At 53.9% G+C, this 15,083-nt stretch overlaps 2 protein-coding genes across 2 annotated transcripts in view; both read left to right on the top strand.

Moving 5' to 3' along the window:
- LOC130530118 (myelin transcription factor 1-like) overlaps positions 1 to 4,416 on the top strand; it is a 27,056-nt gene extending 22,640 nt beyond the window's left edge. Inside the window, exons 14-24 of the mRNA XM_057041016.1 lie at positions 179 to 332; positions 406 to 468; positions 621 to 689; positions 956 to 1,018; positions 1,334 to 1,414; positions 1,584 to 1,585; positions 1,917 to 2,139; positions 2,235 to 2,326; positions 2,391 to 2,494; positions 2,636 to 2,779; positions 3,394 to 4,416. Coding sequence (XP_056896996.1) covers positions 179 to 332; positions 406 to 468; positions 621 to 689; positions 956 to 1,018; positions 1,334 to 1,414; positions 1,584 to 1,585; positions 1,917 to 2,139; positions 2,235 to 2,326; positions 2,391 to 2,494; positions 2,636 to 2,779; positions 3,394 to 3,534 — 1,136 coding nt within the window. The 3' untranslated portion in view covers positions 3,535 to 4,416. The remainder of the gene's footprint in view (positions 1 to 178; positions 333 to 405; positions 469 to 620; positions 690 to 955; positions 1,019 to 1,333; positions 1,415 to 1,583; positions 1,586 to 1,916; positions 2,140 to 2,234; positions 2,327 to 2,390; positions 2,495 to 2,635; positions 2,780 to 3,393) is intronic.
- Positions 4,417 to 8,866: 4,450 nt separating this feature from the next.
- LOC130529608 (protein-L-isoaspartate O-methyltransferase domain-containing protein 2-like) lies at positions 8,867 to 15,081 on the top strand. The gene is made up of 7 exons (XM_057040018.1): positions 8,867 to 9,241; positions 11,592 to 11,752; positions 11,883 to 12,033; positions 13,343 to 13,445; positions 13,520 to 13,691; positions 13,832 to 13,949; positions 14,044 to 15,081. The coding sequence occupies exons 2-7, from the start codon at positions 11,597 to 11,599 to the stop codon at positions 14,586 to 14,588; spliced, it is 1,245 nt and encodes a 414-aa protein (XP_056895998.1). The 5' UTR covers positions 8,867 to 9,241; positions 11,592 to 11,596; the 3' UTR covers positions 14,589 to 15,081.
- Positions 15,082 to 15,083: the final 2 nt, after the last annotated feature.

Below are 15,083 nucleotides of genomic sequence, written 5' to 3'. Positions count from 1 at the left end.
ACCATCCTCACTTCAGCATATGCTAATTTTCACTCCTTTGAACTTCTTGAAGTTGAAGCGCTTCGACTGTCAATTTTTTATGAGGACCTGCTGCATCACAAAAGCAGAGAAACGTGGTCTTCCTGTGGCCCATCAGCACCGGGAGGCACTGAACCCGCCCCCCTCGTGTGGTCCTCAGGTGAGCCCGCGGGCCAGTCGTTGGTGTCGTCGGACCCCGAGGACGGCGACCTGATGCAGGACTGTCTGGAGGACAGGAAGTACCCTGGAGAGGTGACCAGCAGCAGCCTTAAGGTCAAGCTCCAGCCCAAGGACAGCAAGAAAGAGCTGCTCTCGTGAGTGTCGCCAACACGTTGACGCTGCTCAGCCGTGCGTCCAGACTCACAGCGGCCTGTCTCACCTGTGCAGGTGTCCCACGCCCGGGTGCGATGGCAGCGGCCACATCACAGGAAACTACGCGTCTCACCGCAGGTACGCAGCAGCGCTGAAGGAGGCTGCGACTATTGATGCCCAGCTGATGCCTGTGACATCATCGGCTGCTCGCCGCCTGTCCTTTCTCAGCATCTCTGATTTCTCCTCCTTCTCCTCCATCCTCTCTTTCCTGGCTTCTCCTCCTCTCTCAGTCTTTCTGGGTGTCCTCTCGCTGATAAGAGCCTTCGGTCCCTCATGGCGGCCCACGCCCCTGAACTCAAGTATGTCTGCTCTATACCTTTGAGACCTTTGCCAAGCAGCGCCGCCGTCCCACCATGCTAATGTTGCTAATGCTAGCTCCTGGTTCGCTGCTGCCGTCCTCCCTGTTTTTTCTTCTGCATCTGTCACAGACTTTTCTCACTTTCACCTCAGGTCAAAGTCTAATTGTGATGATTTTTCAAGAAAGGAGGAAAATTCGTTCTGCTTGTTGGTGTTTGTTGTTGCTTCCACTTGATTAAGAGCTAATCGTGACTCTGACTCCTCCCAGATGCCCCACCCCAGGATGTGACGGCTCAGGTCACATCACAGGAAACTACGCCTCTCACAGAAGGTAAAACACCCACACACACACACACACACACACACACACACCACACACGCACACACACACACACACAACACACACACACCACACACACACACACAGCGTCAGTCAGAGAGGCCTAGCGACAGTTCCTGAAGCAGGCAGAGAAAACAGACTCACATCTTCACACCTTCTCACACTTTTCTCTTCTTTTCCCCGTTTTTACGGCCGTTCCAGCTCATTTTCACCTATTTTGTAATTTGGTCTGTTCAACGTTTGATCTTGTGGCAGATTCTTTTTTTCTCAACCCTCTGTTATCAACTCCATACTTTCTGTTTTCAGTCTGTCGGGGTGCCCGCGTGCCAAGAAAAGTGGAATTAAAACTCCTACCAAGGACAACCAGGAGGACTCGGAGCTTTTAAAGTTCGTACCGCTCTGACAGGCCAAAGTTTTAGCCAGACTGGTGGTAACGCAGCTCTGCTGCCTCCATAACTGGATCCTCCATCCAGGGTGAAAGTAGCTGCCAGATGATTCAGATTAGATGGTCAATTAACACATGGAACAACATCAAAGACATCAAAGACAAACACAGATGTGTTCAAACATCATGTTGATGAAGTCGGTTCTCAGACTTCTCCTGTCTAACGCCCCCCCCCTCCTCCTCCCTCCTCCCCCCCTCCTCCTCCTCCCCCTCTCCTCCTCCCTCCTCCTCCCCCCCTCCTCCTCCCCCCTCCTCCCCCCCTCCTCCTCCCTCCCCCTCCTCCTCCCCCTCCTCCCTCCTCCCCCCCTCCTCCCCTCCCCCTCCTCCCCCCCTCCTCCCCTCCTCCCTCCTCCCCCTCCTCCCCCTCCTCCTCCTCCCCCCCTCCTCCCCCTCCTCCCCCTCCTCCTCCTCCCCCTCCTCCCCTCCCCCCCCCCCTCCACGTAGGTGTCCCTATTCCTGGTTGTGACAGTCTGGGCCACATCAGTGGGAAGTACGCCACCCACCGCAGTGCCTACGGCTGTCCGCTGGCAGCACGCCGCCAGAAGGAGGGGCTTCTGAACGGGACCCCGTTCTCCTGGAAGGCCTTCAAAGCCGAGGGTCCGACCTGCCCGACGCCGGGCTGCGACGGCTCCGGACACGCTAACGGCAGTTTCCTGACGCATCGCAGGTTAGCCAACGGAACAAGCGTCACGGCTCAGGGGGCCGTCCTTTGGTAAGCGCCAGTTTTCCGGTACCGTGACCCAACTCGGTTTGTGCCCGCAGCCTCTCAGGGTGTCCTCGGGCCATGTTCGCCAAGAAGAAGGCCAAGCTTCCCTCAGACGAGTACCTGAGCACCAAGTTCAGAGCCAGCGACGGTGAGTGAGACACTGCTGATGTGAGAGGACGCCGCGTCCGTCTTCATGGCCTCTCTGTCTCCAGTTCTGGACAACGATGAGGACATCAAACAGCTGAACAAAGAGATCAACGACATCAGTGAGTCCAACAACGAGATGGAGGTGGACATGGTCAACCTGCAGACTCAGGTGAGTCGGGTTGTTTCTTGTTCTCGGGACCTTCCAGTCAAATGAAACGAGGACAAATATTCTTTTCCGGGCCGTTTCATCCTGGCTGATAGTTCCCATGGAGCTTCAGTAAAGTCTGGATTCATGTGTTTGGTGCTGCAGATCTCCTCCATGGAGAAGAACCTGAAGAGCATCGAGCACGAGAACAAGATGATCGAGGAGCAGAACGAGGCCCTGTTCCTGGAGCTGTCGGGCCTGAGCCGCGCTCTGATCCGCAGCCTGGCCAACATCCGTCTGCCCCACATGGTGAGTTCATCAAACCGGCGGCCAGAGGGTCCAAACGGGGCTGAGAACCAGCTTCTGTCCCGGCCTGGACGGTCCAGGAACCTTCTGTTGTCTCCTCAGCAAAACCCAGAGAAGCAACATGTGGCTCGTTAGCGTTAGTGATGTGGTGAAGGGATGTTAATTAATGCTAAGCTAAAGCATGAAATGAGTCTCTAAGGATGTAATAACAGTGAGCAGAGCAGTAATAAGCAGTAATAACCTGTTAGCTTGAGCCACTGACCCTGACCCTGACCCTACCCCTGACCCTACCCCTGACCCTGACCCTGACCCTGACCCTGACCCTGACCCTGACCCTGACCCTGACCCTGACCCTAACCCTAACCCTAACCCTGACCCTGACCCTAACCCTGACCCTGACCCTGACCCTGACCCTGACCCTAACCCTAACCCTAACCCTACCCCTGACCCTGACCCTGACCCTGACCCTACCCTACCCCTCACCCTCACCCTGACCCTGACCCTACCCCTGACCCTGACCCTGACCCTCACCCTCACCCTCACCCTCACCCTCACCCTGACCCTGACCCTGACCCTGGGTTCTCAGCCGTGATGGGTTGTTGTTTGTACCACGACAGGAGCCGATCACCGAGCAGAACTTTGACAGCTACGTTAGCACCCTGACCCACATGTACACCAACAAGGACTGTTTCCAGAACCCGGAGAACAAGGCTCTGCTGGAGAGCATCAACAAGGCTGTGAAGGGCATCAAAGTGTGATCCTGAACACACACACACACACACATACACACGCACGCACACACACACGCACACACCACACACACACACACAACACACGCACACACACACACACACACACACAATGATTTCAGAGGTAAAAAAGGGAATTCAGGTGACTAAACGGGAGCAGACATGAGTCCGGTGTTCAGACTCGAGGGACTCGGACCAAAACCAAAATGTTCTGTTGAACCTGCGGCCACGAACGCAAAGGAGAAGCAGAAGCGCCGCCGCTCAGTGGGAGTGAAGGCAGGAGGAGGGGGCGGGGCCAAGCGCCCAGGGTGGTGCTGCTGTGGCGTGCACCGTCAACGTGCGCTGTAACGGGGGGGGTGGGGGGGGCTGGTCTACTGGCTCCTCCACCTTCAGTCACTCATCAATAGTATTTATGACCTAGAACTTCAGTTCCAGGAATAGTTTTTGTGCTACAATAATTGTTGTTATATATAAATTATTTAAACTAGTGAAATTTTAAATTGTAACTTATTACCATTTATGTTATTATGCTTTATTTATTTGACTCGATCTATTTATTTTATTTTATTAAAGCCGTGTCTTAATATTTTTAAAAAAATCTATATTATTAACTGACTTTTTGGTTTTCAATTCCTTTTTTTTTTAAACTTAATAATTGCAGATGTTTTATAAATGACACAAATGTTTTGATAATTTTACTAAAAAGGGTTATTTTTGTTTGTTATTTGTGTTGATTCTCCATGGAAACACTGCTGAGGAAAAAGAGGATGTATTTATTATTTATTGAAGATGATATGGCTGTATATTTATTTTGTTATTTATGTACGTGATGTGACCACTGAGTAGACGTAAAGCTCCACTGCTAACATTTAAATAAAGAAGAAAAAACAATACAGTTTGATTACTTAGGCGTAGCCGTAACCATGGCAACCAGCAGGCGATTGTAAAAAAGAACGTTAACAAAGCAACACTGAAACCTCGTGTGTGTTTGCTTTGATCCCCACAAAGAAAAAAGGACGAAAAATCTGTAGAACTCGAACCGAACTGGGTCGGCTAGCTGCTCGCTAATGCTGCGGGTCTGGCGCGCGTGCACACACACACACACTCACACACACACCACACACACACACACACACACAAACACACACACACACTCACACACACACTCACACACACACACACACACACACACACACACACACTCACACACACACCACACACACACACACACACACAAACACACACACACACACTCACACACACACACACAAACACACTCACACACTCTCACACACACACTCACACTCACTCGCACAGACACACACACTCACTCACACACACACACACACACTCACACACACACACACAACACACACACACACACACACACACACACACACAGCGCAGCCTCCGCTCAGACACACACACACTTGTAGCCTTAACTACTACTGTAGATTTTAATTTTGGATGCACAAAGTGCCGCTAAACTCCACAGAAAGCAGTTTGTTTCCTGATTCTTCACCTTTCTACAGCGTAAAACCGAGATGCTGATTGTTTCAGAGGCCTTTGTCCCCCCGCCAGCGTGGCCGTGCTACAGATAGCTACAGATAGCTACAGATAGCTACAGATAGCTACAGATAGCTATAGATAGCTTTAGATAGCTACAGATAGCTATAGATAGCTACAGATAGCTACAGATAGCTACAGATAGCTATAGATAGCTACAGATAGCTACTGATAGCTACAGATAGCTACAGATAGCTACAGATAGCTACAGATAGCTACAGATAGCTACAGATAGCTACAGATAGCTACAGATAGCTACAGATAGCTACAGATAGCTACAGATAGCTACAGATAGCTACAGATAGCTACAGATAGCTACAGATAGCTACAGATAGCTACAGATAGCTTTTAAAGATTCTATATATGAATAGAACCCTATTTTTACAGTGTAACTGTTGGCCGGCTGTGTCACCAGCAGGGGGCGGTACACAGTATTTACGTAGCTGTGGCTTTAAACAGAGCAACTCAGTCGGGTGTTCGTCGTTGAGGTCGTCAGAACGTGCACGTTCGGCGTTGTAGAACTGGTTCAGTGCACGTGTGAGCTTTTGTTTCCAGGGAGGTTCTGGTTCTGCACGTGTTCTGAGGGAGGCTTTTCTCGGTGAGAGCAGACTAGAACCTGATGAGGTTCTTCTGCAAATGCGTTTAGAACCTTCAGACACAAAAGGGTTTATTTCCGGTTCCACAGCAAACGGTTCTGGTGGAGCCTCAGTCCCCGAGCAGAACTCTGGTTGTGTAGTGTGTTCTGGTGTCTGGTGTCAGAGGTCGTAAATGTGCTCGTTCTTCGTCCTGTAGACTGAAACTTTTGTGCACTTTCTGAATAATCGTTAAAAATGCCAGCATTCCGTGTTAGAACCCAACAGAACAGGAGCAGAACGGATGGGCGGGGCCTGGGCCACAAAGGGGCTCTTTGATGCTGACGTGTCCCACACACTTTGTTCTGGAACTCGTTAATTCTGTTCAAAAAGATGGGATGGTTTTAATTGATGGGTCACTGATGTGATCTGTCATCTGATCAGTTTTCCCGATTAATCACTGAATTCACTCGTCTTTGATCATTTGGGATTTTAATCATGAACGAACTTGTCTGTTTGATCTTCATGTTTGTATTTATTTCCTTCATTAACTTGTTGCTTTTTTCTCTGAGAAAATGTTGATTTGCTGCTGGTTCTGATCTTCAGATGGACATCAGTTGTGTGCCAGCAGGGGGCGCTGTGTTGGTCCTCCAACAGAACTAGATGGGCAGGAAGTGAGTCGGGTCCAGCGGCGCCGCCGAGGCCTGAGCGTCAGGAGGCGCCGCTTCAATGCTCAGGCAGGTGTCACAGCTAACGTTGAAGCCTGCGCGCAGCCGCGCACGCAGCCGCGCACGTAGCCGCGCACGTAGCCGCGCACGTAGCCGCGCACGTAGCCGCGCACGTAGCCGCGCACGCAGCGTGCACGTAGCTGTGCACCACTGAGCAGGAAGAGTTCTGCTGCATTTGCTTAGCAAAGCAGCGTTCTGGTTTGGAGCAGAAGAAGCTCTGAGGTCTGAGGTCGTGACCCCCCGATGAGGAGAATGAACTAGAGAAGGAGAGGGATGAAAAGGGGGGAGAGAGGGGGAGAGAGAGAGGGGGAGAGAGAGGGGGAGAGGGAGAGGAGGAGAGAGAGAGAGGGGAGAGGGAGAGAGAGGGGGAGAGGAGAGAGGAGAGGGGAGGAGAGAGGGGAGAGGGGGAGAGGGGGAGAGAGAGGGAGGAGAGAGAGAGGAGAGAGGGGGAGAGAGAGGAGAGGGGGAGGAGAGAGGAGGAGAGGAGGGGGAGAGAGGGGGAGGGAGAGGGGGAGGAGAGAGAGAGGGGAGGAGAGAGAGGGGGAGAAGGGGAGGGAGAGGGGGGAGAGAGGAGAGAGAGGGGGAGAGGAGGAGAGAGAGAGGAGGAGAGGAGAGAGAGGGGGAGAGAGGAGGAGAGAGAGGGGAGGAGGGAGAGAGAGGGGAGGAGAGGAGAGAGGAGAGAGGGGGAGAGGAGAGAGAGGAGAGGGAGAGAGGGGGAGGAGGGAGAGAGAGGGGGAGAGGAGGAGAGAGAGGGGAGAGGGGGAGAGGGGAGGGGAGAGAGGGGGAGAGAGAGGGGGAGAGAGAGGGGGAGAGGGAGGAGAGAGAGGGGGAGAGGAGGGGGAGAGAGAGAGGGGAGAGGGGAGAGGGAAAGAGGGAGAAGAAAGAGGGGGGAGAGGGGGAGGGAGAGGGGGGAGAGGGGAGGGGAGAGAGGGGGTCTCTGCTGTTTAGGACTTTCTTTGGTCACTGGAGCAACGAGCATCTTTCAGGTAAAACCTTGTTTAGGTTGGGGGGGTTGGGGGGAGTTGGGGGGGTTAGGGGGGGAGTTGGGGGGGGGTTAGGGGGGGTTGGGGGGGTCTCCGCTGCTGACCAGCAGGTGGCGCACATCAGTTACACCAATGTTGGCTCTCAGCTTCAAATCTCCAAAAAGGTGTTCTAGCCCCTCCCCCTCTATAGGTGTGCTGTTCATCATGTGCCTTTCTCACTGTCACTGTCACCCAAGGGCCCCTTCAAATCCTGTCATGACCCTCCTTTAAAATGGGGCGGGGCTTAGACGAGCCAGGTGTGTCGCACGGCCGTCGCTCAGGTGTGTGGAGGCCATTTAGAAAGAAGCTGTGACTTCATGTGTCAAATTCAGGTACCAAACTAAGTGCACGGAGAGTGAGGGCAGAGGTGTCCGTCACCTGGACGCGCCGTGTGCAGGGCATTATCGTGACGTGTGTAAATATGTGTATCACCTGTGTTGTTGTGTCCCGAGGACGCAGAAGCCCCAGCCGACGCCCGTCCTGCTGCCACCTTTTTACAGAGAAAAGCTATTTTTACTGGTGATTTTCTAGACATGAGCTCCATTGAAACTTCCAGTGGAACCAGCACTTCCACGCCAACAGACTGTGGCTCTTTCTGTTCCTTTTAGAGCAGCTCGTCCTTTCTACCGCTGAGGCGCGACGGGCCTCGGCTGCGCTCTCCGCCCTCGCCGTCTTCCCTGGGAAGAACGTGTAGACCAGCTGAACCGTGACCTGTGTGTTGCTGTACTTGTAAACATGTTTGCTGTGTCAGTGTTAAAGACCAGATGAGTCGTGTGTTATTGTGGGAGTAGCAACATCTGAGATGGTCTCCATGGAAACCAATAAAGATTCATGGTCTACAAGCTGTGTGGGTGTCACATGTACATGAGCGTGTGTGTGAAACTGTGACCTTTGATCTTCGCCCTCAAAGCCAAAGCGGCCTTCACCGCACACACGAACACACATTCACCTCTGGAGATTTTTACATTTTTAGCTATTTCATCAAAGCTGCAGCGTCCCGCTGGGTGGACGTGCACGCTCTTTCTCTAGTGAAATAAAAAGGAAAAAAAATCCTTTTCGCAGTAAAAAATACGACAATGACAAAAGAATTATGGTCAGTGACTATAACCAGTCCATTCATGGGTCCCAGTATAACCAGTACAGTCACCCTTAACGTGGGGAGTTAATTCTCGGAGTAATGCTGCCATCTAGCGGAAATGTTGGTGAACTAACGCGAAAATTAAGATTCAGTTCCAAGGTTCGAACTGGGCTAATTAAGTCGCGATGGTGAATTAGGTGTCTGCTAAAGTCCTCAGGACGAAGGTAAAAAAGAATAACTCTGTGCTTGTGGTAAATCTGGAAATGTCACTATTGTCATTATTTCTATTCATTCCTTCATATTTTCACCATTTTATTAGCTTGTTGCACCGTTGCTTCGTGGCTGGCCGTTCTTCCGGTTTGCTTCCGGGTTTGTTCCCTGTTTCCGGTTTTCCGCTCTCCGCCTGCGCTGCTCGTGCTGAATGTAGGCCATCTGCTGTTGTTGTGCGTACATCACGCCTGACGTCAGCGCGCGGATGTTTACATCCATCGTTCGTTCGGAACCTCCGGCCGCAGAAGGCTGAAGCGCCGCAGCAGGACGACGACAGGCGACATCTGCTCCGGGAACGGCGACACATGCAGCGGGCTGCCCCCGCCGGAGGAGCGCTACGTCTGGGCTCAGCTCTCCGCGACGTCTCGGCCTTTCTGCTGCGGACACACGCGGTTATTTGACCTTGATTTCCCCGGACAGCCCGCACAGGCGTCCCCGCAGCTCGGTCTCTCTGCTGGTCGACGCCGACACCGGCACCAGGTTCGTTTGGGTCAACATTGGAAGCATCAAAATGACGCAAACCGCTGCAGCAGACGAGGCGCGTGCGCAGAAACGGTTAAAGGTGTTAGACCCGAAAACCGTGAAAAAGCTCCAACGCGTGAACACGGCCCAGTGCTGCTGGCACCATTACTGGTTACACTGGGAGAGTAAAGGACTGGTTCTACTGGGAGAGTAAAGGACTGGTTCTACTGGGACAGAGGGTCAATGACTGGTTATACTGGGACAGAGGGGGTCAAAGACTGGTTATACTGGGACAGAGGGTCAATGACTGGTTATACTGGGACAGAGGGGGTCCAGGACTGGTTATACTGGGACAGGGGGGGTCCAGGACTGGTTATACTGGGACAGAGGGTCAATGACTGGTTATGCTGGGACAGGGGGGGTCCAGGACTGGTTATACTGGGACAGAGGGTCAATGACTGGTTATGCTGGGACAGAGGGTCAATGACTGGTTATACTGGGACAGAGGGTCAATGACTGGTTATACTGGGACAGAGGGTCAATGACTGGTTATACTGGGACAGAGGGGGTCAATGACTGGTTATACTGGGACAGAGAGGGTCCAGGACTGGTTATACTGGGACAGAGGGGGTCAGGACTGGTTCTACTGGGACAGAGGGGGTCCAGGACTGGTATACTGGGACAGAGGGGGTCAATGACTGGTTATACTGGGACAGAGGGGGTCCAGGACTGGTTATACTGGGACAGAGGGGGTCCAGGACTGGTATACTGGGACAGAGGGGGTCAAAGACTGGTTCTACTGGGACAGAGGGGGTCCAGGACTGGTTATACTGGGACAGATGGGGTCCAGGACTGGTTCTACTGGGACAGAGGGGGTCCAGGACTGGTTCTACTGGGACAGAGGGGGTCAATGACTGGTTATACTGGGACAGAGGGGGTCCAGGACTGGTTCTACTGGGACAGATGGGGTCCAGGACTGGTTCTACTGGGACAGAGGGGGTCCAGGACTGGTTATACTGGGACAGAGGGGGTCAATGACTGGTTATACTGGGACAGAGAGGGTCCAGGACTGGTTCTACTGGGACAGATGGGGTCCAGGACTGGTTCTACTGGGACAGAGAGGGTCCAGGTCTGGTTCTACTGGGACAGAGGGTCAATGACTGGTTATATGGGACAGAGGGGGTCAGGACTGGTTCTACTGGGACAGAGAGGGTCCAGGACTAGTTATACTGGGACAGAGGGGGTCAAAGACTGGTTTACTGGGACAGATGGGGTCCAGGACTGGTTCTACTGGGACAGATGGGGTCCAGGACTGGTTCTACTGGGACAGAGGGGGTCCAGGACTGGTTCTACTGGGACAGAGGGGGTCAATGATGGTTATACTGGGACAGGGGGGTCAGGACTGGTTCTACTGGGACAGATGGGGTCCAGGACTGGTTCTACTGGGACAGAGGGGGTCCAGGACTGGTTATACTGGGACAGAGGGGTCAATGACTGGTTATACTGGGACAGAGAGGGTCCAGGACTGGTTCTACTGGGACAGATGGGGTCCAGGACTGGTTCTACTGGGACAGAGAGGGTCCAGGTCTGGTTCTACTGGGACAGAGAGGGTCCAGGACTGGTTCTACTGGGACGGATGGGGTCCAGGACTGGTTCTACTGGGACAGAGAGGGTCCAGGACTAGTTATACTGGGACAGAGGGGGTCAAAGACTGGTTTACTGGGACAGATGGGGTCCAGGACTGGTTCTACTGGGACAGATGGGGTCCAGGACTGGTTCTACTGGGACAGAGGGGGTCCAGGACTGGTTCTACTGGGACAGAGGGGGTCAATGACTGGTTATACTGGGACAGAGGGGGTCAGGACTGGTTCTACTGGGACAGATGGGGTCCAGGACTGGTTCTACTGGGACAGAGGGGGTCCAGGACTGGTTATACTGGGACAGAGGGGTCAATGACTGGTTATACTGGGACAGAGAGGGTCCAGGACTGGTTCTACTGGGACAGATGGGGTCCAGGACTGGTTCTACTGGGACAGAGAGGGTCCAGGTCTGGTTCTACTGGGACAGAGAGGGTCCAGGACTGGTTCTACTGGGACGGATGGGGTCCAGGACTGGTTCTACTGGGACAGAGAGGGTCCAGGACTAGTTATACTGGGACAGAGGGGGTCAAAGACTGGTTCTACTGGGACAGATGGGGTCCAGGACTGGTTCTACTGGGACAGATGGGGTCCAGGACTGGTTCTACTGGGACAGAGAGGGTCCAGGACTGGTTCTACTGGGACAGATGACTGCCTATTAGCTCAAACTGTCCCTTGTTTGTGGGCGTGTTCGTCTTCGAACGATAACCTTCGCGTTCTTTTCCTCGCAGTCACGATGGGCGGAGCCGTGAGCGCAGGTGAGGACAACGATGACTTGATTGACAACCTGAAAGAGGCCTACTACATCCGATCGGACCTGGTGGAGCGGGCGTTCCGGGCCATCGACCGGGCCGATTATTACCTGCAGGACTACAGAGACAACGCCTACAAGGTGAAGGTCCAGGGTCCAGGGTCCAGGGTCCAGGGTCCAGGGTCCAGGGCCCGAGCTGAGACCGCTGGACCCGGTCTGGGTGTTTTCAGGTGGTTTTATATTGACTCGGTGTCTTCGGTGTCGCCACCAGGACCTGGCCTGGCGCCATGGGAACATCCACCTGTCTGCTCCGTGTATCTACTCTGAGGTGATGGAGGCCCTAGACCTTCACCCCGGCCTGTCCTTCCTGAACATGGGCAGTGGGACCGGTTACCTCAGCACCATGGTCGGGCTCATACTGGGTAAGTATGATGGGTTAGCGGCGGCGTGGTCGCCTGTCTAACGATCTGCTGGTGTGGAGCCATCGAGAGCTTCGTTTGGATAAAAGCAAAAACCTTTTAAAAGACTAGAGATGAAGAAACATCTTTGGTTCGAGGGAACCTGCTCAGACGGTCCAGTTCGTGCCTGGACTCCTTCACCTGGCCTGTGGGACGGGTCAGGTCAGGGTCAGGGTCAGGGTGAGGTCAGGGTCAGGTCAGGGTCAGGGTCAGGGTCAGGGTCAGGGTCAGGTCAGGGCAACTCCTTGTTGACTAAGTGTGTTACAGCGCCCCCCTGTGGCACGGAGGTCGTTCGTACCTGCCACCCCGACCGGCTCCGTCAGCGTTAGCGTAGAGTTAGCTGAGTTGGCTGAGTTAGCTGAGTTGGCTGAGTTGGCTGAGTTAGCTGAGTTAGCTGAGTTGGCTGAGTTAGCTGAGTTGGCTGAGTTAGCTGAGTTAGCTGAGTTAGCTGAGTTAGCTGAGTTGGCTGAGTTGGCTGAGTTGGCTGAGTTAGCTGAGTTAGCTGAGTTGGCTGAGTTAGCTGAGTTGGCTGAGTTAGCTGAGTTAGCTGAGTTGGCTGAGTTAGCTGAGTTGGCTGAGTTAGCTGAGTTAGCTGAGTTGGCTGAGTTGGTGAGTTAGCTGAGTTAGCTGAGTTGGCTGAGTTAGCTGAGTTAGCTGAGTTGGCTGAGTGGCTGAGTTGGCTGAGTTGGCTGAGTTGGCTGAGTTAGCTGAGTTAGCTGAGTTGGCTGAGTTAGCTGAGTTGGTGAGTTAGCTGAGTTGGCTGAGTTGGCTGAGTTAGCTGAGTTAGCTGAGTTAGCTGAGTTGGTGAGTTGGCTGAGTTGGCTGAGTGGCTGAGTTAGCTGAGTTAGCTGAGTTGGCTGAGTTAGCTGAGTTGGCTGAGTTAGCTGAGTTAGCTGAGTTGGCTGAGTTAGCTGAGTTGGCTGAGTTAGCTGAGTTGGCTGAGTTGGCTGAGTTGGATGAGTTAGCTGAGTTAGCTGAGTTAGCTGAGTTGGCTGAGTTGGCTGAGTGGCTGAGTTGGCTGAGTTAGCTGAGTTAGCTGAGTTGGCTGAGTTAGCTGAGTTGGCTGAGTTAGCTGAGTTAGCTGAGTTGGCTGAGTTAGCTGAGTTGGCTGAGTTAGCTGAGTTGGCTGAGTTGGCTGAGTTGGCTGAGTTAGCTGAGTTAGCTGAGTTAGCTGAGTTGGCTGAGTTGGCTGAGTTAGCTGAGTTAGCTGGTCCTTTTCACACCTCGCTTCAACATGATGTAGCTCAGGGTGTAAATGTGCTTCCTGGACCAGGACCGGCTGGAGTGAATCACGGGATCGAACTGCACGCTGATGTGATCGAGTACGCCAACCAGAAGCTCGACTGCTTCATCAAGACCAACGACAGCTTTGATAAGTAGGTGTGGGAGGGTGTGACGAGCCGCCGGTGAGCTGTGGGTTCCACCTTTTGTGTTGCGTCCGTCTGCTCAGGTTTGAGTTCTGCGAGCCGTCCTTCGTGGTGGGCAACTGCCTGGAGATCCCTCCTGAGAGCCGTCAGTACGACCGGGTCTACTGCGGGGCGGGGGTGCAGAAGGAACACGAGGAGTACATGAAGAAGCTGCTGAAGTTGGGGGGCATCCTCGTCATGCCTCTGGAGGAGAAGGTCAGTGTTGCCGAGCCCCCGGCTGGTTCTGCTCACCCTGAATGGTGAAGGTCAGAGGTCCAGACGCAGCTCTGGCCCAGCGGGGGGCATCACGGCCTTCAGAAACCTGTTCCTCATTCAAAACCCTTCGTCTTCATCAGTTGACCAAGATCAGCCGCACGGGACCAAACAGCTGGGAGACCAAGAAGATCATCTCGGTGTCGTTCGCTCCCCTGGTGCAGCCCAAACACAGCGGGAACGCCCCATCCTTCCCTCTACGTGAGTCTGGGCGCCGCTCACACACCTCGCTTTACTCTGAGGAGGAGAACAAACCTTCCTTTGTTCTTCTCTTTGATCCTCTCTTCATCCACAGCCAACTACGAGGTGCGCTCCCTACAGGAGCTGGCTCGCCTCTGCATCCGCCACGTCCTCAGGGTGACCACGGACGGCGGCGACGGCCAGTCACGTGATCGCGGGTCTTCCTTCAGCGTGGGGAGGGGTCTCGCCGTGGCTGGGCTGCATAAGTATGGGCCTCGCTTCAAACGGCGCCGGATCCACAGGCGCCATTGCAACGCTCTCATCCTGGCCACACGTCAGGTGGTGGCGAGCAGTGGCATTGGCCCCGCCCCTTCAGACAGCAACAACTACCGTGGCGAACAGGTGGAGGACGAGGAGGCAGGCGAGGGGGAAGAGCGCCGACAAATGAGAGGCAGCAGGAAGGCGGGCAGAGGGACGGTGGCGGTGGAGGACGAGACGCTGGAGGACGAGCTGGTGGAGGACGAGGAGCAGGAGGAGGAGAAGGAGACGGGAGAGTTGCTCCGCCCCCAGCCGGCGCCGAATGTCCTCAGGCAGAGGATTCTGGGTCTGCCGCTTCCTGAGCCCCTGAAGATGTACCTGCTGTTCTACAGAGAGAAATGAGCCCCGCCCCAGGCGCCGCCCCGGGCGCCACCCCCCCTTCGACACCACCCCCCCTCCGGCGCCACCCCCCCCTCAACACCGCCCCCCCTCCGGCGCCACCCCCCCCTCAACACCGCCCCCCCGGCGCCGCCTCTTCATTGGCTCCCACCCCAGAGACGCTCCGCTGTTCCCACTGGGGGGGCTTAAAATCGGGAAATCATTACTCAGCAGCTTTGTGACGATGAGACAGTTTACCTGCTCTCTGTTGCCACGGCAACCACCGCTCGGCGGCCAAAAACAAGATTTTGTCGTACATTTATTGGTTTGGAATCTTTTTGGTTTCTGTAAATTCCTTTCACCAAACAGAATCTCAAAGGCAGAAAAACGTCGATCAGAAGAGTTTTGCTTTGATCTTTGAAGATGGAACATCAATCAAACAGGAAGTTTAACACCTTTAATGAGTTCTGCTGTTATAAGAAAAGTGAGCGAAGCGTAATAAAAGTGTCTGAACTGAGT

The sequence above is a fragment of the Takifugu flavidus genome, chromosome 8, assembly GCF_003711565.1.
Source record: "Takifugu flavidus isolate HTHZ2018 chromosome 8, ASM371156v2, whole genome shotgun sequence".
Classification (NCBI taxonomy): Eukaryota; Metazoa; Chordata; class Actinopteri; order Tetraodontiformes; family Tetraodontidae; genus Takifugu; species Takifugu flavidus.
This window is presented reverse-complemented; position numbering and strand designations above follow the sequence as displayed.

Bases quoted from the DNA above. Each gene is read 5' to 3' on its own strand.
- LOC130529608 (XM_057040018.1), top strand. From the start codon at position 11,597: ATGGGCGGAGCCGTGAGCGCAGGTGAGGACAACGATGACTTGATTGAC. The intron at 12,034-13,342 runs GTAAGTATGATG...TTCCTGGACCAG, and splicing joins CATGGTCGGGCTCATACTGG to GACCGGCTGGAGTGAATCAC. The intron at 13,446-13,519 runs GTAGGTGTGGGA...CCGTCTGCTCAG, and splicing joins ACCAACGACAGCTTTGATAA to GTTTGAGTTCTGCGAGCCGT.